This window comes from Mauremys mutica, chromosome 1 (genome assembly GCF_020497125.1).
Source record: "Mauremys mutica isolate MM-2020 ecotype Southern chromosome 1, ASM2049712v1, whole genome shotgun sequence".
NCBI classification, from domain to species: domain Eukaryota; kingdom Metazoa; phylum Chordata; order Testudines; family Geoemydidae; genus Mauremys; species Mauremys mutica.
This window is the reverse complement of record NC_059072.1, coordinates 111,435,361-111,462,888: the sequence shown is the minus strand read 5'-3', so window position 1 is coordinate 111,462,888 and position 27,528 is coordinate 111,435,361. Positions and strand designations below refer to the sequence as shown.

At 43.2% G+C, this 27,528-nt stretch overlaps 1 protein-coding gene across 3 annotated transcripts in view; it reads right to left on the bottom strand.

The window, feature by feature from the left end:
- The window catches only part of WNK1 (WNK lysine deficient protein kinase 1), a 182,207-nt gene that overhangs the window by 104,867 nt on the left and 49,812 nt on the right, over nucleotides 1-27,528 (bottom strand). For all 3 annotated transcript variants that reach the window (XM_044991136.1, XM_044991155.1, XM_044991146.1), the window contains exons 2-4: nucleotides 20,766-20,938; nucleotides 6,141-6,361; nucleotides 4,061-4,218 (exon numbers count right to left, since the gene is read on the bottom strand). In XM_044991136.1, the coding sequence (XP_044847071.1) occupies nucleotides 4,061-4,218; nucleotides 6,141-6,361; nucleotides 20,766-20,938 (552 nt within the window). The remainder of the gene's footprint in view (nucleotides 1-4,060; nucleotides 4,219-6,140; nucleotides 6,362-20,765; nucleotides 20,939-27,528) is intronic.

Genomic DNA, 27,528 nt, shown 5'->3' with positions numbered 1-27,528 from the left:
TCAACTGGACCACAAAAAACCAGTTACCCAGCAAATGAGAACATGCCTTGCTGTAGATCAGTCTGACAGCACACATATACTAGATTCTAGAAAGCACTATCTAACTGAAAACCCACAGTAGGGAGGGAGAACAAGAGAGTCCAGGCTCAACTTTAAGAGGGAGCTTGAGAGCAAAGGAGCAGGGGAAGAAGGAATAGAAACCTCCAAACCCTTCAGCTGCTCCCTGAAGAAAGCTTCTTGTGGAAGCCCTGCTCTAAATACCCTGCAACCAAGGGCTGGGTCCACAACTACCTGCATAATTTGTTCATGGTGAGAGTGAGAGCACAGGGAACACCAGGTTACAGCTCTACAAAGCTTGTCTATTGACATCTCCCCTCTCCAGCCCAGATGATGGCCATGGCTCTGGCAGACTGCGCTTTAATTTATACTGGCCAGTCAGATTCTGAGGGTTTGTAGGCCTTCTAGAGTCTGCACCTGATTAAAAATTATCCATGATTAAGGCTACATTTCTCATGGACGTCACAGAATCAGTGACTTCCAGAAACCTCCGTGACATTTTCTGCTTCAGCCCCCGCTGGCTGCAGGACTGGAGCTGGCAGCCAGCAGGGCCCTGGCAGGGTTCCAGTGATAAGCGACAGCCTCCTCAGGGCCCCCCCTGCAGGTTTCCAGCAACATGCGACCGCCTCCTCAGGTGGCCCCTCCTCAGGGTTCCAGTGACCGGGGACAGCCTTGTGGGGAGAGAACCCTGCAGCTCCCAGCTACCATGGTGGCAAGGGAAACCAGGGAGCCACGGCAGCAAAATTCACAGAGAGATAACAGCTTCCGTGAATTTTTGTTTATTGCCCGTCACCTGTCCGTGACTTTTACTAAAAATAACCATGACAAAATCTTAGCCTTATCCATGATGAATCTGGCTGCCTGAGGACTTTCTTTAAACCCTAAAAAAGAGAATGAAAAAGACTGTCCATTCCCCTGAATATTTCCGATTTAAGTACAAAGGAGGGCTGCTCCTGAAGTCTAATGGGTAGCAGCAGGCTTTTCCCTTCGTGTTCTAGATTGGGACCAAAACTCCAAAGGAGATATCGTGGTTAGCTGAAATGGGGACAGGCTTTCCTGTAAAAGCTAGGACAGATGCAGAGAGCCACCTTGTCATTACAGAAGATTAAAGATGGAGGAAGACCGGAAAAAGCAGAGAGCCCTCCCATGTTCCTGGTTGAGTTGATTCATCCACAAGGTAGTTTTTGGATAGCAAAGAACCACAAATCTCAAAGATGAGGTTCAAAGGGAGGTTCATAAAACCTCTTCCAACTAACTGAAGGCAATGTATAGCTAGCTAGAGGGCGAAGTTATGCCACTCAAAGTACAACTAGAATAAGAGGTCCCCTACTGAAAAGACCTTAAAGAGTTTAGCACAAAGACTTAAATCCTAAAAGAGGTAAGAGTTGGGCTATTGACCGAAGATTTCTGTAGGATACTCAAGATGGGCCAGAATCCAATTTAGGCAGGAAATCCTTTGCCTTGTTTCACACAAGTTTAAAAAAAAACAAAAAAACACCCTCTAATATAAAGCAACAGAGGCATTTTTCAAAGGTACAGCATGGTATGGGCCACCCAAATGCAAATCCCAAACTCTTACAGCAGTGTTCTGTTATGAACCAGGTAGAGACCATGGGCACCTGATTTTGCTATAGAAAAAATCTTGATGTAAGGGGGCCCATGACAACTCTTCGATATTGGGTGAGCATTAGTAGGTCTGCCTACCAACTCCACCTTCACCAGGTAATTAGATTTAAAGAAATCCCACGTCAAGCAGTTTTCTTAGGGTATGTCTACACTGGAGCTGGAGGTATAATTTCCAGCTTAGGTAGACATACCCATGCTAGCTTGATCAGAGCTAGCAAAAATAGAAACCTCAAACTCCAGTGTAGGTATACCCTTAGACCATTAATACAAGTAACAGAGGAGGAATGTGAAGCCCAATGGAAATTCATCCCACGTCAGTGCTGCAGTGTCTGGGACTTCAGGGTTTGGGTATCCACTGTTAAAGAGTACTTGGTATTGAGTTTCTTGGTGGTTTGGTCTACAAGAGGAATTCCCCATTTGGGGGGGTGCTGCAGTACTTGCTTTGGTAACCACTCTTGGAAATGTCTTAGATAAACATGAGCAGTCTGCTGCACAGTTAGTGTCAGAGAACACATAGGGCCTTACTGACTATTGCCTCCACCCAAGAGAGCAAAAAGGTCAGGACTTCCTTAACAAGACCATACAAAAAAGCAATCCAGGTGGTTCATAACTACAGCTACAGCCACAATGTTGCATTTAACACCTATGTTCCCTATATTAGCCAGTACACTTTAAGGGTGTTTATGTGCAGCCATCTCCCTTAGGAAGCAGGTCATCCTGCACTGAGCAGGTCATCCAGGAGATCTCACCCACAGGCTCACATCCAAGGCAATGTGTATCCTGGCTGGGATTAAGGGAATGCAATAAAAGTACTTCCCCCCCCTCCCCAATATGCTACAAGACCAAGTCAATCAAACAACTCCGATATCTCCTGCACTGCTTGATTGGCACAGTCTTGTGAGAGTGTACAAATAAATCAATCCTTCAAGTAAGGACACAAAACCCTCTTGGAGGGTAGGGGTGAGAGGATTACTGCTACAGGACATTCATTAAACACTTGCAGGCCAGATGACAGGCCAAATGGAAAAAAGACAAATTGGAAGTAACCTCATAAATCTTAGGTACTTCAGGTGGGAAGGAGCAACTGGGATGATATTTAATCAAAAAGATACTGCACGTTATTTCTTCAGCGTTTCTAGTCAATTTTGTTTTCTCACTATCCGCCCATTAGATTGTGAGGTATTAGGAGCACGGACTGTATTGGTGTTTCTTCCAAAGCTAAGCACTTCATTCACAAATGCTCACCCCCATCTCTAAAGCCATACCACAAGATTAACAAGAGAACATATGGAAACTTATTGGGTTCCCACCAGTAGATGAAGGAAATCATCTGTTGGCAAACCAACCACCACGGTTCTCTACTTCCAACTGGAAGGGTCCCCCGTCGCCCCCCCCCCCAAAATGAGTCAAGAAACAGACCAGTTATAGATGCCAGAAATTCCAATTCTGAGGATTACTATCACCCCCTCTTTCTTATTTTTCTGTATATTTAGCTCTGAAGACTGATTACTTATCCAGCATGCTGCAAGACAGCAGTGTTATCCTCATTAGGAGACTTTCAACTATTTCACATTATACTTAAAAAAAAGCCACCACTGAAACACAAATTGAATTGGAGGTCCCATCATTCCCAACTACTCAAACTTACACTCTTGATTTGGTGCCACAGCTGGTGGCTCAAACTATTCAAATATCACCATCTAAATGTCTGTGGCAACAAAAACCTCCCTAGTCTGACCCAGTGACACGTTTACAAGCACTCCATTTGGCACCTTTGTTTCACTTCATTCTGTGAGCCAGTTACCTGCTGATAATGTAAAAGATTTCCAGTAGTCAACTATGGAAAGTGGCCCAACAGCAAAGAAGCCAAAGGCAATTTAGGATACAATAAAGTATTAACTTACAATGACTCAAAAATAAACAGATGAGGATCTGCATTAGCAATCAGTTAATCCAGAGTTCCCTAGATTTGTGACCCTAGTTTGTTTATTCCAGAGACTAAAGTTTCAAACTACCAAGGCAAAAAGCACAAAATTGTCATGGGTCAGAAAATATCCTGTGATAGTGGAGTGAATTTTACTGTGATATAGTACCTTGTTATGTAGTTTTACCTGAAAGTAGGATATCAACAGACTCTGTGTATGTAAGATCTGATTTCTAATAGCATATTAAGTCGTATAAGTGATTTTCCTTTGAGCATTTTTCCACACACTTCTAGCATTTCCGTAGATTGGGCTAAGCAAAGTAACTTCTACATTTTCACCTAAAGATGTGTCAGCTTGCCTTTCTTACTTCTTGCACTGTATGAAGCTATCCAGCTTCCTTTGTTAGCAGTAGCACCAGCTCTCGAATCAGCAGAGAGGTATGGGAGACTTACGCTGGTCACTCGACGGTAGATCTGCGCAGCATTTTGGCACTCAGAATAAGGATATTCAGACGTGGCCATCTCAAGCATACACATCCCAAAAGCATATACATCAACGGATTCATCGTATTTCTCCTCATACATCTCGGGTGCCATGAACTCTGGGGTACCTTAAATTAAAAGAACGATTCAGACTCTAAATGTCTCAAAGCGAGCAGAGGCTGCTGGCGTTACTCACCGCAGGAGGAAGCGGACGGGCAGACCTGTGAGAGAAGAGAAAGTGGAGGCAAAAAGAAGAGGGAGGAAACCCTTAGTCACTCTGTTGCATCAATGTACTCCACGGGTGTCCCACTGCAAGGCTTTTGTAAGAAATTAGATGAGAGGGTCCATATTTTGACTGCTTTCCACACGTTACTCAACGTAAGGGCAGAAATGGGAAACTTTGGCTACAATTAAAATTGGATCAGGAGATGATCAAATTGAAGACAAATGGAGAAAAAAGTAAAAGACTAGCAAGACTGCAAACCAAATACTAGGGAGAGTTAGACACACTTACCTTTCCTCCCTGTAAGAAAGGAGGCAATGGGGCTTATTGCAACATACCCGTCTGCCCCCTGCTGCAAAAAAGTAGTACTGGTAAGAGCCCACAGCTAGTCTCTGACCTGTAACACTCCATTTACTTTTTGAAGTGGAACTGTTCAGAAAAAGGCCTTGCAATGAAAAACCCAGTCACTACAGATAAAGCTTCATAAGGAATGAATAAGTAATTTTCTGCAAAGGCCACTCACCAGAGCCCTTTTCTTCACATACTTACCTTCTCATCTGCAGTATATTTTATAGGCCTACTGCAGATACAGGCAATAGTGAGGAACATCCTACAGGCAAAAAATACTTAGAAATACAGAGAGATTGAGTTACAGCACAGAGCGTGAGATTCAACAAGTCCCAATGTAAAGAGTTTGCAGAAGATGCACTGCCCCCTAATGCCTCAATCACAGCACGCTCTCCACAAGTGAAGAGATCACACTGTATGATCATGGCTCCTCCAAGCCAGAGATGAAAGACTTTAAGCAGTGAATTATTTCCTGCAAGCTAACCAGATTTAAGACTGTTTGAAGATCAGTCAACCTAGCTTCCCTAATCCTTCCCCACAACCCATAATCCAGAAGTCAATTATATCCAATTAGCCATAGGCTAACAATTGTTAGCAAGAACACAGAGGGATATGATTGAAGCTCTAGGCAGAAAATTAACACATGGTGAGGACGTGTTTTTTAAGGAAATTTTATATATTGCCATTGTATATTTTTCCACTTCTGTCAATATTTAAACACTATCCTGATCAGGAAGCAGGAAACATTTTAATAGTGATAGCATGCAAAACATCTGCAAACTTATATCAACAGTGTATTCAGGAGAACAGGTAAAGGACCATTCAGCAATATAAGTGTTACCAGCACATTAAAAAGGACCATCTTGCTCCCTTGTTAGTCTAAATATAATGCACACTATCAGAACAAAAGTTGATAAAACCAATTTTCTAGGATGATCCAATGGTGTCAGTTTCAAACTAGCCCAAACTAAAATAGGGTACTCTACAATGTTAGATTGACAAACTAGCAGATTTGGGTATGTGGCTAGATGCTAAGCTAGGTATCAAGATATATTATTGATAGAAAGGGAGAGGTATGTCACCAAAACCACTATGTGCGCACTCAAACAAATTGGCAATAAATACAATTTCAGATTTAAATCTGTTTAATATCCCATAATCCAGCTACAGTGGTTTTATCAACAGTGTTCAACTAAGCTGTGGGGGAGGGGGCAACATAATAAGCCTATATTCCCAAAATGCTTCCACAGATTGTATCCAAATACTAGGAGCACAGATACCAAAACCCTGCAACAAAAGATATTTAATCAGTACAGCAGAATGAGCCCCACAATTCAGAAGCAAAACCAATATCGCTTTTCTGAGCTCAGATCAGGTATTTTAAGACGAGTGTACTTGAGCGAAATTTCTTCCTGGAAGGTCAAGTTTCCAAGTAAGTGGACTGGGTCTACCAGCCTCCAAAAACCAAAATAGGCTTACCTATCACACTCTTGGCAAAGGAAGCTCGTTTCAGGGTTGCCAGACCCAGGTCTCCTATCTTGACTGATCCAGTGGGGCCAGTGATGAAAATGTTGTCACATTTTAGGTCCCGGTGGATAATGGGAGGAGTGCGCGTGTGCAGAAACTGCAAGCCCTTCAATATCTGACGGCACCAACTTCGTAGTACTTTGATTTTCATCACTTTAAACCTTTTCAAATACCTGAGAAAAAGAACAGAGTACAAAGGAATACATATTTCAGGTTCATTCGTTAAGTTTTCACCATTAATTCTGCTAATGTGTAAAAACAACTAATGTACAGTACCGAATCTAGTAAGTATACTACAATTTACATGTGCCCTATTTATTACATTTAATGGACCGATTTCAGTGCACTGGATGCTTAGGAACAGTACTGTTCCACAACACAGTGTCAGCACTCCCTATTGGCTGCAGAGCTGTAAGCTATGGCAGCAGCGAGCAGGTTTTCGGAGATAGGCAGGACACTGGCTCTGCAGATCCACTGATCATTCCTCTCCTTGGCAAGGGTGGACAGCAACAGCTGCGACTCAAATATATTTCATGCTGTCTTTTAGACAGCTGCATTCGTCTGGCCCTGCTGACAGAGAGACTGCAGTTCTTCAAAACTTTAAGAGTAAAGACTAGTTAAAATTCAAGAATTCATAAACAGCTAGTTCTGTCCACTACCAAACCTCAGCTTTGCCTTCTACTTTAAGTCTGCCTCGACGGCCCCAACGTGGCCAGAGCCTTTAAGCAAGTTGCCCTCCATATACATATTTTTAGTGAGCCTGAGGGCTGGCTTGGCCTAACTAGTTACTTCAGCATTTTGCTGTTTAATTTTATTACCCAGGAGGTGACTACTGATGGTTCTGATGGATAAAATGGAACTCCAATTCTATAGTTGTAACAAATCACTGATTTGACAAAATATGACTTCAAATGCAGATAGCTGGAGGTTTCATTTATTTTTTTAATCCTGGTTCTAAAACCCTTTATCTCCAATTATTCCTTATTAAAACTGACATCTTCCATGCTGCACCACCTGCTTAGCAAAGCTACCCTCCCCCTCAATTCATTTTTCCTCAAATATAGTGCTTAAGTAGCTAGGTCTGATCACTATCTTATATAAATATGCCTTTTCCTGGACACAGCAGAGGAAAAGAACGCTGGAGAATGTCAAATTCTGAATGAATAGAAGTTTTGTGGGGTAGTGAGTGACAGCTCTGAAGTCACCACAGCAACCACTCAGCTACTGAAATATTAATCCAAGCAACTCAGCCAGGGACCTAGGGTACAGTTCAAACTTGCCTCAACTTGACTAATCAAGTTAGCTGTTCTCAAAGGTCTCAAGAGACATAGGACAGGATTTAAATCACTTAAAACTCAACTGAAAACACCATCTGGACTCATTACAGAACTCTGGGAAGGTGGAGGAACCTTCTAGCCCAAAGGATGCAATTTACTGAATGGACAATACAGATTCAACAAATCCAAAACACCTTTCAGAGAAGACACGGCACAATCTCAAGTTTCTTGACACACTATTGCTTGTCTCGGACATGGGTTTCAAAAAAGTCTAAATACAAGAGTCAGGCCAGAGATGGAACTTTTGTTTCCAGGCTTGTTAACAGGCTTCATCTGTGTCCACTTCTATACAGATTTTTATACCATCCCCATCACCATAGTCTCTGAACACCAACCAGTAGTGTATTAAGCAATATGACTAACATCTTTCATGTATGGATTGGTGTTCTCATCTTCCCCCTAGGAGGAGAACTGTGTGTGCAGTGTAGGGTTTTCTTTGTTTTTAAAAAAACATACATGTGGCTGTGTGTTTATATTAGAGAAAGAAAGGTTGACGAAATGTGCTTTGCACATGCAGAGGAAGGTGGTGATGATGGTTCCCAGTTTATTCCACAGTCTTGGACCAATCCTTGAGACGGCTGTCTCCTGCACCACTCCAATACAGTTGTCCTAATTCCTGTGACCAGCACCGAGGTCAGTACTATGTGATGCTATAAGACTGGGATTATCATGTTTACCCCAGAGCACTGCCAATGTGAGTTCTGGTTTCTGTGTATCCACTTCATTAGAAGAACTGGTCTTGATGAAATCATTTGGACCATTGCCCGCATAAGATCACAGACATTAATTCCCATTACTACAATTTCTCTGGTTCAAAGAAAGCCCTTGAAATCAAGCTCCTAGTGATAATCCTGCTGTAAAACAACTCTGTAAAAGCAATCAGGAGCCAAATCCAGAGGGAAATCAGAGCACAATTTAAGGAGAGAACAAGGGCAGGAAAAAAAAGCAAGCCCAGGAAGAGAGAGCTAATGAAAGAGGCTCTGGTTCATATCAGCTACCACTCATGATTTTGGCTTAAATACTTTTTGCTACTGACACAGTCATTCATCTTTTTAATGCCTGTTCCAAGGGTCACATGGTAGTGGCACTCTAGTTCAGCTTTTGGGATCTCCAATTACATTCTTGATTCTCAAATATGCTCGTCTACTGCCAGCTCCTCACTCCTGAAGGAGCTAGGCTCATACCATCATCCTGCATCCCTGCAGGATTGTTGTAATTTTCCAAAAACACTGTCATAAGCTACCAATCACATGTCACTTTTAAAGCTCACACAGACATTTTAAAAGGAAAAAGAAAAAAAACTTTACTCTAGTCCATTTCCAATGAAGACAATACATCTTAAAACACAGATTAGTTACCAGGCAGACAGCTACTATCCGGACAGTAATTACATTGTTTTGGACATCAGCAGCAAATCAGAACAACTGGAAAGTCAGATTTGCAAACTGTGCATTCTTAAGTATTCATTTAGAAGACTACCTGAAATGGGGGGGAAAATGGTCTGAATCCCTTTATGGTGTATAAAGAAGGACCTGAAAAGATTATTTTCTCCTCACTGGTTGATTTTTATACTAGAAATTCAGATAGTCTAGCCTGGAAAAATGAGGACTATAGAAACTAGAGAAATATCACAAGAGATGAATGGAAGCTGAACTACTGAAAGGAGAAGGGATTTTAGTCAGAACTTGGTTTGTTTTTGTTGGCACTATCATTCCTGGAAAAAGGTCAGATTTGTGAAAAATTGGGCACTCTCTCCTTCAACTAAAGTGTGAGTCTATGCTACACTGAGATTCCCTCAACAAGGCCAAAATGGACATTTTGAAGGTAAAACCACAGCAGAAAAAGCCACACAACTGTATCAGACCTTTTCACAGCATAAAGCGAAAGAAAAGAACATCAGGTCATTGTGACACTGCACCCCATATTCTTCACAGTGATATTATAATATAATTATGACAATGTATTTTATGCATGATAAATCATGTGAGGTATCATTGAAAAGGTTATGATTTACTGAGTATGATTATCCTATTTGTATGCATGTATCTTTTTTAATCTGAAGTTAGACGTATTAGGCATACTTTGTTTATTTGCTAGGTAAGCTCCTTTGATCTGTTTGCTATCCTTTATAATCATTTAAAAACTGTTTTTTGTAGTTAATAAACTTTTTTGCTTTGTCTAAAACCAATGTGTGGGAGTCATAACTCAGGGCAGAAAGCAATTGTGTATTCCTCTCCACATTGAGGGAGGGGGCAAATTTCATGAGCTTATGCTGTATAGTTCCCTGTGCAGCGCAAGAGTATAATTTTGGGTTTAGACTCCAGAGGGGGTGCCTGCCTGAGTACCTGGGAAGTCCCCTAGCTGGAGCCTTCCCATGCAGGGCCAATCACAGCATCTACATGTAACTGCAGCTGGGTGTGTCCCTACTTGTATGTGGTCTGGGCAGATTGTCACAGTACAATGTAAAGGGAGGCTGGTGGGTTGCGGGGGAGGGTGGGGGTGGTCAGTGATGCCTCAGTTCCAGGTGGCATCCAAGAGTCATTTTTTCTTCTTTTAACAGTTACATTTTGTTTAAAAGAGAACCAGCAGGAAGTCTAGTCTGACATAAAAGTGCAATCCTTCCTCTGAGTTACATGAGCCCCATTCAGTTAACAGAAAAAGAGAACAGTTTCTAAACATGGTTTTGAAAACTTATAAATGGCTCAGCCAACTAATCATTGCAGCTCTTTTAAAAAACAGCAACGAACATTTCAATGGCTTTAAGAAGTAGTTCTTAGATGAACATTAGTTTTGAAAAAGCCACAATAAATAGCTGTTAGGGAATTTAAATTAAACCTCAAATAGTTTTAAATCTGAATTATATTTATGCTCTTTACATGTCTCTAATCTTTCACAATGAAAACAGACCAGTTAATTTCACTTTGTTCTCATGCATTAACAAGGAGTTGGAAACACTGCAGGTCTTGTTCGATAAACTACTTATTTAGAATTTATTTAGTAAAACTATTTATTTAGTATTTCATAGGCTTGCTTTACAAAACAAAACTAACAGACAAATTTGACTGTCCCTTTCAAATTCTGCCAAAGATATGGAAACATGTTTTACTTTAGTTACAGACAACCCTGACGTTCATTAGGACTTGGACAGGAAGATTCCTTAGCAGGATTAGGGCAAAAGAGAAGTAACATGAAATTAAAGCCATATGATTCTACAAATAGTTACTCTCTTGCTGTATTAGTAACTTTAAAAAAAAAAGATCAAAATAGGTTGTGATGACCACTTCCCGATTCCCCCCCACACCCACCCCAAAAAAAAGCAGAATATGGCCCTACAATAAAGCAAACTTTCCCACATTCAAATAAAGGAAACGAGCAGACGGCTATGAAGTCCACTAGACAACTTGCTATAGCAACTGAATGTGGAAGACACTCAGACACTACAATCATGGGTGGCAGCATAAAGTTGTGAGACTGGTAAATCTCCCTCTTGGCTAGGGCACTACCAATTTAATGACTGTGAAAAACATGTCATGGACTGCAAAATAAGCCCTTGCCGTCAAATCTGATCTTCCTGAAATCAGCCAGGCTGGGGAGGAACGGGACGTGTCCTTCCCCTGCACAGCAGTTATCGGAGGGAGATAAGACTAACCTCCACAGGCAGTGCAGAAATGAGGGTGTATCACCCTCACTTCTTCTGCTGCAGTAGCCCCAGAGCTGGGCTCTGGGCTTCCACGGCTCTTGCTGTGGCTCAGGGCACCCGGGCCGGAGGCTGCTGCAGTCACCCACAGCTCCTGCTGCGGCCCCAAGCTACTACTTTCCCCACACAGCTTCTGCCGGGGCTGCGGGCCATCCAGTGCTCAGGGCTGCAGGCCCCCACAGCTCCAGCCCCCACAGCTCCTGCCCAGCTCAGGGCTTTCCCTCCACCCCACCCCCCACCACCACAGCTCCTGCCTGGGCTCAGGATGCTCGAACTCCAGGGTTGCTACCACAGCTCCCCCTTGCGGCTCCTGCCCAGGCTCAGAGTGCTCGAGATCCGGTGCTTCTGCTCCCTCTCCCCATGGCTCCTGCCTGGACTCTGGGTGCCTGAGCTTGGGGCTACTGCCCCACTCCCCTCCAGCAACTCCTGCCAGGGCTGGGGGCACCTAGGCTCCAGCTGGGACTTGGGGCTTCCTCACCCTGCAGCTCCTGCTCAAGCTCAGGGATCTGGGCTGCGGTCTGCCACCCCCCACAGCTCCAACCCTCCCCCTGTGGTTCCTGCCCAGGTTTGGGGTTGCTGCCACCCCCCCACGGCACCAGCTGAGACTCAGGGTGCCCTGCCCTGGTTCCTGCACAGGCTCCAGGTTTCTGCCCCTTCTGCTGGCTCCTGCCTGAGCTTAGGGCTTCAGCCCCCATGGCTCCTCTTGGGGCTGAGGGCACCTGAGCTCGGGGCTTCAGCCCAGGCTCGGAGCTTCAGCCCCCATGGCTCCTGCCAGGGCTCAGGGCTCCTATTTTTCAAACTGTCCAGGGCCCCTGGGCACAGGCCCCATGCATTAATCCACCACTGGCTCTGACTAGCAACTAGGAGCCCCTCGTTGGGGTGCTCCCAGCAGCACTGGTGAGATCAGGCCTACCTCCACCTCCAGGAGCCTCCTCCAGCTGCAGGAAAAACTCTGCAGCTGCTGCCTTCACAACTGGGCTCTGAAAGCAGCACAGAAGTATGGAAATCTTGCAGCCCCCCTACAATGCTTTGGGGCCCCGCACAATCCCCTTTGGATCAAGACTCCCATGGTTAAAACACCGAAATTTCAGATGTAAACACCCAAAAAACATTAAATTGACAATTAAGACCCTGTGGCTGTGAAATTGACCAAAGTGAACCATGAATTTGGTAGGGCCCTACTCATGGAGTTCAGCTTAATAACAGTCCAGACCAAAGGGTCTTCAGGACTAGAAGGACTGTGGGAGGGGCAAGTCACTGTGTAAATAAATTCCTTAAACAGAAGCTACATATATGAGAAGCTTCCAATTTGCAGAAATGTTATGCATGACTTTGGTGCTGGCTAGTTTTAATTTAATGCTGAGGGAGGGTAGCTCAGTGGTTTGAGCATTGGCCTGCTAAACCCAGGGTTGTAAGCTCAACTCTTGAAGGGGCCACTTAAGGATCTGGGGCAAAATCAGAACTTGATCCTGCTAGTGAAGGCAGGGGGCTAGACTCGATCTTTCAGGGTCCCTTCCAGTTCTATGAGATAGGATCTGAGTCTTTCTAGTGCCACAGGTAAGGTCTTAATATGCCATAAACCTGTACTTGAGGCATGGACAGCGGGTGGAGCCCCCCTCTGGAGAGGCTAGCCCCCAGCTCCGCCCCTTCTGCCCTCACCATGGCCAGAGCCCCGAGACCCTGTGTTGCCAGAGCCGCAAGACCCCATTTTTGGCCACAGGAGCCCCAAGCCTCCCTCCCCAGCCCAGAGGAGCTCCAGGCTGGCTGAATCCCCGAGGCCTCTCCACCCCCACCACCCCTGCCCCAGACAAGCCCCAGGCCAGCCACAGCCCAGCGCCCCCCAAGCAGAGGAGCCCCAGCTGTGTTGGCTGAAGCCCCAAGCGGACGAGCCCCAGCTAGACTGGCCAAAGCCCTGAGCCAAGCCTCCCCCTGCCAGGAGGAGCCTGGGGCTGGCTGCAGCCATCTCTCCCCTCCCCAGACCCAACCTGCCCACCACCCAGGGGCAAAGCGTCTGTAGAAGACGCTTTTGATATGCCCCATGCAGGTTCTGGGGCTGCTGAGGAGGTGGTATGTGCCTCCTCAGTTGTCCTGGAACCTGCATAGAGCATAATAAAGCAAAAACTTCACCGCCAAACCCTGCACCTCCCCTGGCCTCTTATACCTACCACCCATGACTTGAGGTAAACCAGGTCTGAGTTATCCTCCCATTAGGCAATGCGGAAGCTCAGTCTATTTAAGTTTTAAATCTGATCCAGTGAGACGATGATTAAGATGTTTCATCTAAAAAGTTTTCTGTCTTTCTATCCAGAGTCAACTATGTGAGTGAACTTTCAGAGGAAAGCAGTTACACAGCCTGGAGCACAGGGTGTGGTGGCAGATAGGGTCCCACTTCAGGTACAGGTATACTTGTCCTGTTGTACTGTCCTGGACTCAGACTCATCTGATCCCCAGTGGGAACAGAAGATTAATGGGAAGACACTCATGGGCTGGACAGATTCTGGGACAGAAAGAACTGTTGTCAAACCCTGTGCAGTAAAACCCCATCAAATGATGAAAGAAAAGCCTGTAAGAGATACAAAATAGAGAGGCAGAAATATTGGCATCACTAGCAATCAGCATGGCCTACCAACTTGGATGTGTGTAACCTGCAACAAGACAAACAAGAACTGTTCAGACTTACAGTTTAAAAAAATGTGGTGACCTTCTCGAGTCTGAAGATTGGAAAGATGCTAACTGACCCATTCAGCATAACAGATTATGTTTGCAACCTAAAATATCTTTACATGTCACTGTTAACTATTTACATTTTTTAGTATAAACATTCAACTAATAATTTTCTTCACAGTCCTTTCCTGCCTCCCACAATTCCTCAAGTGCCAAAACCCTCCCGTCCATCTGTCAAAACCTCCAATTTAACAACTCAACCTAGCACTAGAACTTTATTCTGAAATCCCAATATCAAAAACGAGTAGAATGCACCAAATTCTCTCCTAACACACTTGAAACATATAGGAAGAGGCGAAGAGTCAATGGAGACACCACCAAATATGAGCCCCTGGAGGATACAGGACGGGTTGCGGAGGATTGCAAGGGACAGACCGGAGAATCGCACTGTCACCAGGAAAAGGCAGGTCTACGTGATTGGGGATTCCTTACTGAGAAGGATAGACAGGCGTGTAACTAGAGCTGATCCGGAGAACAGAAGGGTGTGCTGTCTGCCGGCTGCTGAGATATGGGATGCGGACCTGAGGCTGAAAAGGATTCTAAGGGGAGCGGGAAAGAATCCGCTTATTGTCCTTCATGTGGGAACAAATGATGCGGCTAGATTCTCGCTGGAATGTATCAAGGGAGACTATGCCAGACTGGGGAAGACACTTAAGGAAATCAAGACTCAAGTGATCTTCAGTGGGATTCTGCCTGTTCCTAGAGAAGGGCAACAAAGGTCTGACAAGATTATGGCGATCAACAGATGGCTCAGATAGTGGTGCTATACAGAGGGCTTTGGGATGTATGGCCACTGGGAAGCATTCATGGACAGAGGACTGTTCTCTCAGGATGGACTTCACCTGAGTAAGGAGGGAAATAGACTTCTAGGATGGAGGCTGGCACAACTAATTAAGAACTTGAAACCAGGAATTGGGGGGAGATGGTTGGGAGATGTCCAGGTAATCGGGAATTTAACATTGAGAGGGAAGAAAATCAGTACTTGGTCCTGCTAGTGAAGGCAGGGGGCTGGACTCGATGACCTTTCAAGGTCCCTTCCAGTTCTAGGAGATAGGTATATCTCCAATTATATTTTATAAGAAAATAAAGAAAGAAAGGATACAGCTGTGGGTAGGAGAATAGACATAAGGAGGAAGGGTAGTGTAGATACCAGTCTAATAGATACTGCTGGTAGAATGTCTGTGCCTAATCGGGTAAAGAATGTCAGTGAAGCCAAATAGCAAAAATTAAGGTGTTTGTACACTAATGCGAGGAGCCTAGGTAACAAAATGGAGGAAACTAGAGCTACTGGTGCAGGAAGTGAAACCGGATATTATAGGGATAACAGAAACATGGTGGAACAGTAGTCATGACTGGAGTACAGGTATTTAAAGCTCTGTGTGCGGTTTATGAAAGACAGAACTAAAGGTAAAGGTGGTGGAGTAGCATTGTATATCAATGATGAGATTAACTGTAAAGAAATAAGAAGTGATGGAATGGATAAGACAGTCTGTCTGGGAAAAAAATCACATTGGGAAAGAAAGCTACTAGCGCCTTCCCTGAGATAATGCTTGGGGTGTGCTACAGACCACCGGGATCCGATTTGGATATGGATAGAGACCTCTAATGTTTTTAATGAAGTAAACACTAATGGGAATTGTGTGATCATGGGAGACTAACTTCCCAGATAGACTGGAGAACAAGTGCTAGTAATAATAATAGGGCTCAGATTTTTCTGGGTGCGATAGCTGATGGATTCCTTGACCAAGTAGTTGAAGAACCAACAAGAGGGGATGCCATTTTAGATTTGGTTTTGGTGAGTAGTGAGGACCTCAGAAGAAATGGTTGTAGGGGACAACCTCGGTTCGAGTGATCATGAGCTAATTCAGTTCAAACTAGATGGAAGGATAAACAAAAATAGATCTGGGACTAGGGTTTTTTTTTATTTCAAAAGGGCTAACTTTAAAGAATTAAGGAAATTAGTTAGGGAAGTGGATTGGGCTGAAGAACTTGTGGATCTAAAGGCGGAGGAGGCCTGGAATTAACTTCAAGTCAAAGTTGCAGAAACTATCAGAAGCCTGCATCCCAAGAAAGGGGAAAAAAATTCATAGGTAGACATTGTAGACCAAGCTGGATGAGCAAGCATCTCAGAGAGGGGATTAAGAAAAAGCAGAAAGCCTACAAGGAGTGGAAGATGGGAGGGATCAGCAAGGAAAGCTACCTTATTGAGGTCAGAACATGTAGAGATAAAGTGAGAAAGGTCAAAAGCCATGTAGAGTTGGACCTTGCAAAGGGAATTAAAACCCAATAGTAAAAGGTTCTATAGCCATATAAATAAGAAGAAAACAAAGAAAGAAGAAGTGGGACCGCTAAACACTGAGGATGGAGTGGAGGTTAAGGATAATCTAGTCATGGCCCAATATCTAAACAAATACTTTGCCTCAGTCTTTAATGAGGATCTTAGGGATAACGGTAAGATGACAAATGGGAATGAGGATATGGAGGTAGATATTACCACATCCGAGGTAGAAGCCAAACTCGAACAGCTTAATGGGACCAAATTGGAGGGCCCAGTTAATCTTCATCCAAGAATATTAAAGGAACTGGCACATGAAATTGCAAGCGCATTAGCAAGAATTTTTAATGAATCAGTAAACTCAGGGGTTGTACCGTACGACTGGAGAATTGCTAACAATAGTTCCTATTTTTAAGAAACGGAAAAAAGTGATCCGAGTAACTATAGGCCTGTTAGTTTGACATCTGTTGTATGCAAGGTCTTGGAAAAAAATTTGAAGGAGAAAGTAGTTAAGGACATTGAGGTCAATGGTAATTGGGACAAAATACAACATGGCTTTACAAAAGGTAGATCGTGCCAAACCAACCTGATCTCCTTCTTTGAGAAGGAGACAGATTTTTTAGACAAAGGAAACAAAGTGGATCTAATTTACCTCGATTTCAATAAGGCATTTGATACAGTTCCACATGGGGAATTAGTTACATTGGAAAAGATGGGGATCAATATGAAAATTGAAAGATGGATAAGGAACTGGTTAAAGGGGAAACTACAATGGGTCATACTGAAAGGTGAACTGTCAAGCTGGAAGGAGGTTACTAGTGGAGCCTCAGGGATCGGTTTTGGGACCAATCTTATTTAATCTTTTTATTACTGACCTTGGCACAAAAAGTGGGAATGTGCTAATAAAGTTTGCGGATGACACAAAGCTGGGAGGTATTGCTAACACAGAGAAGGACTGGGATATCATACAGGAAGATCTGGATGACCTTGTAAACTGGAGTAATAGTAATAGGATAAAGTTTAATAGTGAAAAGTGCAAGGTCATGCATTTAGGGATTAACAACAAGAATTTTGGTTATAAATTGGGGACGCATCAGTTGGAAGTAACAGAGGAGGAGAAGGACCTCAGAGTATTGGTTGATCACAGGATGACTATGAGCCGCCAACATGACATGGCCGTGAAAAAAGCTAATGCGGTTTTAGGATGCATCAGGCAAGGTATTTCCAGTAAAGATAAGGAGGTGTTAGTACCGTTATACAAAGCACTGGTGAGACCTCATCTGGAATACTGTGTGGGGGTCTGGTCTCCCATGTTTAAGAAGGATGAATTCAAACTGGAACAGGTACAGAGAAGGGCTACTAGGATGAGCTGAGGAATGGAAAACCTGTCTTATGAAAGGAGACTCAAAGAACTTGGCTTGTTTAGCCTAACCAAAAGAAGGCTGAGGGGAGATATGATTGCTCTTTATATATGTATCAGAGGGCTAAATATCAGGGAGGGAAGGAATTATTTAAGCTTAGTACTAATGTGGACACAAGAACAAATGGATATAAATTGGACACTAGAAAGTTTAGACTTGAAATTAGACAACGGTTTCTAGCCATTAGAGGAGTGAAGTTCTGGAACAGCCTTTCAAGGGGAGTAGTGTGGGCAAAAGACATAGCTGGCTTCAAGACTAAGCTTGATAAGTTTATGGAGGGGATAGTATGATGGGATAGCCTAATTTTGGCAATTAATTCATCTTTGATTATTAGCAGTTAAATATACCCAATGGTCTGTGATGGGATGTTAATTGGGGTGGGATCTGAGTTACTACAGAGAATTCTTTCCTGGGTGCTGGCTGGTGAGTCTTGCCCACAAGCTCAGGGTTTAACTGATCGTCATATTTGGGGTCGGGAAGGAATTTTCCTCCAGAGCAGATTGGCAGAGGCCCTGCAGGTTTTTCGCCTTCCTCTGCAGCATGGGGCATGGAGGATTCTCTGCACCTTGAGGTCTTTAAACCACGATTTGAGGACTTCAATAACTCAGACATAGGTTAGGGGTTTGTTCTAGGAGAGGGTGGGTGATCTGCTGTGGCCTGCATTGTGCAGGAGGTCAGATTAGATGATCGTAATGGTCCCTTCTGACCTTAAGTCTGTCAATCTATGAAACGTGGGTGCATATCCAGAACTTTATGGAGAGACTTCAACTGCATGTCTCACAAGAAAGGCTCTGCAGAGCCATTCATTTATTAGAGACACCACTGGAATACAACACGGAATTAAGTTTAAGTATTTTAGGAGTTCATTGTATTAAAAATGCAAATGTTTATGTACTAACAAAGGGACTGTATGTAATTCCATGAGGGAGACCACAACCCTCCAGGAACTAAGAACAGCAGGGGACAGCTAAGCAAATTCACTCAGGATGTAACACCTCCTCAGAGCTAGGACCTGGAGAGGGGCTTGCATATATTGGTTTAAACTAGATTATGCAGGGATCAGACAAAGAAAGGACTTTTGGTTAAACAGTCTGAGTTAAAAGGGACTCTTGGCCTTCCTTCTGATCCAGGAAACATAGGACTAGGGAGCCCCAATCCTTAGGGACAGTTGGAAGGTCTTTGGCCCACTGCAACCCCATAAGACTTAGGTATTTGTTTGAGCTGAAGCTGTGATCAACTTGTGTTCAAAGGAAAAACAACTTGGGGAGGAGGGACAGGAGGGGCAGGGTCTGAAGGACTAATCACCACCCTGAGCCCTTCTTGGAGCGAGGGGGTGATGTCTGGTAAGCTTATTAGCATGTGTGTAGATTCTTTTACTGTTTTAAAAAAAAGTGTTTTCACTGTAATGCTTTTGCCTTGAGATTGTTATGTGATTGTTCATAAAAGCAGTTTGGTAATCTAAAACTCTGTGCATGTATACTATGTACCATCTCGGTGCAGAGAAGCAAAGCAGGTCTGCTTAGACACTCTCTTATCCTGGGGAATAACACAGTGAAGGCAGGGAACTGTTCAGCCTGGAAATAGCCAGTCCAGAGGGGGAGAAACGTGTCTCCACCCATGAAAAGGGACAGCTTAGGAGTCTGGAGCAGGTGCCCTTGCTGCATCACAGAGGGGAAGTAAGGTGCAACTGCCCTAAACTGTGACAGTCACCTCCAATCTTTCCAACAGGCCAACTAGTCTACATTAAGGATCTATAGCAATAAATGTAGAGCAGCGCCTTGTTTGAAGGCTGAACCACCACGGGAGAGGAGAAGAGACATAACCCTTTCCTGAACAGTTCCTTGGCACTGCATGGGCAGAAAAACATTCATGATTGTAGGACTTCAGAGTAACAGATGCAACAAAGGATAAGCACTTCCCCTGCAAATGTAATCTAGAATTCTCAGTGGAGAAGGTATTTTTCCTGCTCTGTGTTCATTTGTGGCCATCAGTAAACCTCACAAAAACAAGCAGGTCAGGGTATTTTGACTGAATGGATTATGAACTTGTTTACAGACTGTTTCAAGCTCCTACAGGCTGCCTATTTATTCACTAGAATTCAAGTCCTGTCAGATTTAAAGGGCAATTAAATTACTCAATCTCTTTATTACCCACTCACCCCCCTCCAAAATTATTCCAGTTCCAAATAGACAAAAACTGTGCACATGTTCAATGAACATCCAATTATGTCTACCCTAAACCCAAGGAAGTTGCCAAGCTGCACTGAAGTGGAGGGATGGCTCAGTGGTTGGCGCACTGGCCTGCTAAACCCAGGGTTGAGAGTTCAATCCTTGAGGGGAGCATTTAGGGAACTGGGGTTAAAAAAAAAAAGCTGTCTGGGGATTTGTCCCGCTTTGAGCAGGGGGTTGGACTAGATGATCTCCTGAGGTCCCTTCCAACTCTGATATCCTATGATTCTATAATGTTCTCTGTGAACTTGCAGTCACCACTAGAGGGCTTCCTTGCAACTCAATTTCCTAATGCTCACTTCAGCTCAGGCTTAAAACAGATTTACAGAGAGCTCAATTACAGTCTGGAAGTTCAGACATTCACTTACTTTTGAAATTCCCCATAAATTTACCATTAAATAAAAAGCTTTTCAAATAACTTTTCTTACTTCTACGCATTATTTGTATTGTGGAAGCACCCAGAGACCCCAATCAAGTATGATTATGCTAGGCACTGTACAAAGAAGCATTCCCTGTCCCAAAGAGCCTTGTCTCTCCAATATTTTGGGACCAACGGGGCTACACCACCACTACATTTTAAGCATAACATGGGGGCGGGGGAGATACAAAGAGATGAATAGGATCACTGCTTGTATCCCCAATCCTTGAAATTAAAAACAAACCAATAAATTTTTTCTGCCTGTGTATACTAGAAAGTGATATGAGACAATTTATCAGTCTCACTACCTCAAAGGATGGCCCATTACTCTAATTAAGGTGCTAACAGCATCACTTCCAGCAATGGGTCTTTGGCCTTAGATATTCTCAAAAGAAACATTGGTTTCCATTTTATTTCAACATTCTGATGTCATGCTAATCATTACCACACACCCCTCTTGTGCCTGAGCTCACTTACGTTTTCAGCGTTCCAGATGTCATGAGTTCCGTCACGAGAACAATACATTTCTTTCCCTTCACTGTAGACTCCCAGGAATCATAGAACCGAACAATATTAGGATGCTGGAGCCCTTTTAGCATTTCAGCTTCCTCTTTAAATCTCTGCCGCTCTGACTTTGACAGCTTGCGATCCTAGCAGGAAAAAAAAAAAAAGGAGGTTATTTATAAAAACCTATCTGAAAGTAGTCCACTTTAAACACATGGGAAGGGCAATAAGCTGAAACGTGACAAGCTGCTGATTCTTGCACATTAGTAAGATTCTGGGATAAGAGGAGACTCTGAAGTCCACTCAGATTCATTCTCTTACAAGCAATTCACTCCACCCAATTGTCATTCAATTGCATATTTCATGTTCTTTTTTAAAAAATGCACTATATAAATGCAGAATTGCAAATGCATTCTATTACTACAGCCTCTTACCGGATATAGGCCTTGGCTACACTTGCAAATTTGCAGCGCTGCAGCAGGGTGTGAAAAAACACCCTCTCCAGCGCTGCAAAGCGCGGCGCTGCAAAGCGCCAGTGTGGTCAAAGCGCTGTACGTTATTCCCCACAGGGAGGTGGAGTACGGACAGCGCTGGGAGAGCTCTCTCCCAGCGCTGGTGCTTTGACTACACTTAGCGCTTCAAAGCGCTGCCGCGGCAGCACTTTGAAGTGCAAGTGTAGCCAAAGCCTTAGTGGTTTATGCCATACTATTGCTCTCTAGAGAGTCACTAGTCTTAGGACTTTTGTACACTTACAGCACTGTGGTAGTGCAGCTGCACCAATGCAGCTGTAACACATATCACAGAATATCAGAGTTGGAAGGGACCTCAGGAGGTCATCTAGTCCAACCCCCTGCTCAAAGCAGGATCAATCCCCAGACAGATTTTTACCCCAGTTCCCTGGATGACACTACCTATGCCGAAAGGAGAGCTTTTCCTGTTGGCACAGGTACTCTACCTCCCCAAGAGTCAGTAGCTAATGGGAGAAGCCCTCCTGTCGACATAGCGTTATCTACGCTGGGGTTAGGTCGGTATCTTCCACAGCCGAGCAATGTAGTTATACTATCATAAGTTTGTAGTATAAACCAAGGCTCACATACTCTGAGCCTATTATTCTCCCCACCCCTGGCCAAAAATCAGATTCACAGCTACTAATGCTTAGGGGAAGGGGATACAGTGGTCCAATACATTTAAGGATCCCCAAATATTAAGAAATATGCTTCAGAATTGCCTCTTTTGTATGCGGACTAAACATGTTAGGATTTCCCTGCTGCAAGCAGATCAATATCAAGAGTATAGGACTGAATTCTACATTTAGAGATTTAGGACTGGGCCACACCTAAAACCTAGATCGAACTAGCTGTCAGTGTTAATTCTCTCTTGGGTGAGAAAACATAAGCCAACATAAGCCCCATTACAGACACTGCTATGTTGCTGGAAGAATTCTTCCATCAGCCCAGCTGCCAGCTCTCAAGAGGATGGATTCACTACAGTACTTTGAAGTTGCAGCTCAGGCTCTGAAGCCTACAGAGGAAGGTCGGTCTTCAGAGTCCGAGCCGCAACTTCAAAGCACTGTTTCTACAGCTACTTTTAGAGGACAAATCCAAGCCCTGCTAGCCTGAATCTGTCAAACTGGGCTGGGAGGCTTGCTCCAAAATGTTATATAGACATTCCCTAAATGTGACTTCCCAATACTACTCAGATGCAGGTGAAGACCCGAAGATTGGTATAAATTTACTTCACTCAGGGGTGTGAACAAAGTAATTTGTAGTGTAGACATAGCCATAGTTATGGAGGAACTTGGGCTATTTTCCAGCTGGAACACTATAATTTAAAGACAAGTGCAAGAAGTGTAAAGATTTTTCCAGATGAAAATGAAGGAAAAAAAATCAAGCACTCTTAAAGGTCTTCAGAACTCTTAACTATAAGTTATACATCCAGCTCATCATTACCTACTTTGTAAAACTACTCAACCACAATGGCCTACTTTAAAACATGTATCTCAAATACCGAATTACCACTATATTTTATCATCCTGTTTGAGCATTATCCTAAAACAAAAGAATGAAGTGATATGACTGAAGGGTCATATGACAAGCTATTTGGCTTATAGGTAACTTAACATTCAATTATCAGAGGGGTAGCCGTGTTAGTCTGGATCTGTAAAAGCAGCAAAGAATCCTGTGGCACCTTATAGACTAACAGACGTTTTGCAGCATGAGCTTTCGTGGGTGAATACCCACTTCTTCGGATGCAAGTGATGCACTTCGGATGCACCACTTCTTCTCTTGCATCCGAAGAAGTGGGTATTCACCCACGAAAGCTCATGCTGCAAAACGTCTGTTAGTCTATAAGGTGCCACAGGATTCTTTGCTGCTTTAACATTCAATATTACTAATTCTTCCCATTTCAGGAATGAATGCATACCAATTTGTTACTTTCCAAGTAAAAACAGAACATACACTTGCCAAAGACACACATGCAGTAAGCTTATATGTTTATAGGTCTTGTGTCACTGTATGTCTCAAGTGTAGATTTAATTTTGCAGTCTGACTGTGAGACTAATAAGATCTTTCTGTCCCCCAGAAATAAGTAAGATAGTAAAGACTCCAGGTAAGGACCAGTTAAAGGTTAAATAGCACTTGTTTCTACAATATGAATGAATGACAGTAAAAGCAATGCACCATATTTTTAAACACACAATCTGCATATCTGTGTATCAGCAGAACTGCATCGTATACATATGCTTCCTGGAAGAAGCCCTCAATATTTGGGCCAACACATAAAACCTCCAATATGAGACTCTCTGCTCTCAATGTCGGGTGTATCATATTCCTGGCCACTGCTCCATGGCCTTGACTCCATATTACACACACACACACGTTGATACTACACAATAAATATTCACATACTGAAACTAGTTTAGTTTGTAGATTGTCCAAAAACCAAAAAAGAAATATTTAGACTGTATTTTAGACCAGCTTTCATTATTGAAAAAGTCTATCAAGCTTTTAAGTTTATTATAAACAATTATTGCCACAAACTTAGCAAAACCATTCAAGACTAAGTCAGGGAATAATCTTATTTCTCTCTACTACTGTCTTAAGTTTCTCTTAAAATTGGCTAAAAGCATTCCGAATGCTATGGTTTTCTAGGCTTATAGTGTTCATGAGAATGCATTTTTAAAAAGAAACTTTATGCTACCTAAAGTGACGTATCACAAACTTTGCTAAAAATCAATCAGTTTTAGACCATAACTGTTACATTAAGCTCTCACATTGTAACTACCCAACATCTAATCTCAAACTCAGATGATTCAACTTCCTCACATCATTGCAATACTACCACCAAAGCTCAAAACGGAATTCAACTAGTGTTGCTTCTGGACACATACATACCCATAATAGGCAGGCACATGTTGAGCCATTTTGTCATCACTGGGCACATCAATGCTGATGTCACGTCCCTACAGATGTAACTGTTGTGCTGAAGACAGACACTCAACACTGAGCACTGGCAGAAAGTCCTGGCAAAAGCAGTGAAGTGAGTAATTCAGCATCTGCCTTAGAAGTCACGCTACCCTAATAGTTTGGGACAAGTTTGCACACTTAATGCATGCCAGCAAGTTTCAAGCTGGGGTAAGTAGCTGTATTTTCACAAGTGGGGGAGGGGAGGTTTAATTTTTGCTGTTGCAGTACTCTAATGTAATATTAATTTTGAAGACCTATGGGGGAAGGGCAAAGGGAGCAGACACCACTTGACCACTGAACCACCAGCAAGTACCAATTTTACCTTACTACTATCCTAGGGCAGGTCTACATTTAAAATGCTGCAGTGGCACAGCTAGTAGCACTTCAGTAAAGACCCTACTACACCGACGCAAACTAATTCACCTCTGTGAGAGACAGTAGCTATGTTAACAGGAAAAGCCCTCCTGCTGACATAGTGCTGTCTACACTGAAGGCTAGGTCAGTATAACTGCATCACTTAAGGGCGTGGATTTTTCACACCTCAGAGTGACGCAGTTATACTGAGGTAACTCTGTAGCGTAGACCTGGCCTTAGTCACATTAGTTTCCCTTCCACTCTCCATAATCACACCCATAACTGCTACAAGCCTTAAGATTCCCCTCAATGTTAAGACATATCCATGCAGGCTTATAGAAGAAACGTTGATATTTAGAGGTTAATTTTTCAAGAACACATGCACAATTATGTGCATAGTTTGTGCACATGCAAATATTACCAAACCATGTATTTGCACACACAGAGGATTAGTTATGCACCAAACTGGTCATTCACACATGCAACAAACTTGCATTTAGTTGTGCATAACTTCATATTTGAAAAATTAGTCCCCTAATACTGTAACAACTGGCACAAGTTTAATATTAGCCTAAAACCTATTAGTTCTATAGTAAGACTTTTGTGTGTGTGTGAAGATGGGCTACAGCAACTCCCATCGCATATTCACCTTTCAGCACTCTTCTGCTTAAACTGAGCTGTCTGAGGGCTTGTCTACATTTACAGCGGTGCAGCTGCACCACTGCAGCTGAGCCACTGTAGTGCTTAGTGAAGATACTACCTACACCAATGGGAGAGCTTCTAACATCAGTATAGGTACTTCACCTCCCCAGCAGGTTGCAACTATGTCAATAGGAGAAGCCCTCCTGTTGACATATCACTGTCTACACATCAGTGGTTAGGTTGCTATAACTACATTGTTCAGGGGGGTGGATTTTCCACACCCGAGTGAGGCAGACAGACATTTGTTTGTAGTGTAGACCAGGGCTGAGTATGTGAAAACCTGACAGCCTCTATCTTAAGGTCCCTAGTCTTCCTTGTACAAATATATCACTTCACAGGAAAAGCAATAGTCTTAATAGCCACTGTTGCTGAACAATTGGACACCTTTATTGAATCCATGAAATAATCCACCTACCCCACCCCCCGATGTGGCCAACCGTGTTAGAGAGGTACAATTCGGCATGAAAAAGCTATGAAGAAAAGTGGCAAGATGAAAGAATTACAAAACAGAAGTCACTAATATTGACATACAAGAAATTTCTGTAAGACAGTGGTTCTCAACCTTTTCTATATCAAGACTCCTCCCCCTGCCATTTAGCCAAGATGGAGCTAGAATGCCCTCCCTTTTAACAATATGGGAAGGGTGGGGTTGTTACCATCTCCAGGTTGAGAACCTATGCTACAGAAGCAGCAAAGAGTCCTGTGGCACCTTATAGACTAACAGATCTTTTGGAGCATGAGCTTTCGTGGGCGAATACCCACTTCGTCGGATGCATGTAGTGGAAATTTCCAGGGGCAGGTATATATATGCAAGCAAGAAGCAGGCTAGAGATAATGAGGTTAATTCAATCAGGGAGGATGAGGCCCTCTTCTAGCAGCTGAGGTATGAAAACCAAGGGAGGAGAAACTGGCTTTGTAGTTGGCAAGCCATTCACAGTCTTTGTTTAATCCTGAGCTGATGGTGTCAAATTTGCAGATGAACTGAAGCTCAGCAGTTTCTCGTTGGAGTCTGGTCCTGAAGTTTTTTTGCTGCAGGATGGCCACCTTAAGATCTGCTATGCTACAGAAGAATCATTACCCTAATTCTACCTATCTAAAATGCATCTACCAAAAATGAAAATGTCAGGTTCCACATATCTGATGACTGTCAACACATGTTACAAAGCTCATCTTTTATCTCCCAAAATTTTTAAATGGGAGGAATTGTAATTAAGAGTGGGAAATTAAGGGAGAAGAGGGGATTGTTTATGACAGGTTGTTTAAGATAAATTCCTGCATTTGGGTTAAGTGATTTCAAGAGTGCCTGAATTATATGGACAGGAGCCCTATTTAGCATTTTTGTAAATCTGAATAGGTATCTAAAGTGATCATTTCAGCACATACCTACTGCTCTGAGTCACTAGCAATTCCAGGTATTCCAACTAGATGTTCAAAAGCCAGCAGGTTAACATCAACAAACCACAACTAGGGTAAGTAAAGGAACAAAGTCAAGCACCCAGAACACTAAAAAACCACACACACACGAGGAAGCAACTGAGAGGTGTTTGCACTCAGTTCAGCAGTGTAGATCCAATTTTAGTGAAAGGAGAAAGGACTAGAACTTGACATCCTTCACTTCAAAGAGTTAACAGAAACCCATGCTACTGTCACTATAAGCAGCCTTTGAGTGGGGGAAAATGGCTCATTCATTTAAATGGAAAACGTACTTGAGTAAAAACAGCTAAGAAGCCTTAGGATAGAATAAAGCAAACATCAAAACCTAGAATTTACAAGAAATAATGCAATCATTTGGTATCTTCAAGCCATTGGAGTACATCGGCAAGGCAAATAAGCAGTTAAATCCATTTTAGGAAGTGAAATTGAGAAGGGTTTGACAGCCTGTATATTTTTAGTGTTGCATAAAATGGATAGCATTGTTCTTCCTGAATTGATATCTACCCCCCAAGGACTCTGTGTCATATCCCAACCACAGGGTTGCCTTCAGAACTAACTGGAGCAGATGCATCAAGCCCACACTGTTCATTTCATTCATTCCTTTCCACCTACATTAAATTGTTTTGACAAAGCAGAACAACAAAAAAGCAAGGCTACCCGGCACGTGATGAACTTCTGTAGAGCCAGGGTCCTGGAACAGAGACAGGCAGCAAGAGAAACAATTGTTCAGCTCAGTACCATTCAAATTTTTTTTTCTTGGCAGATGCTATTTATCCATG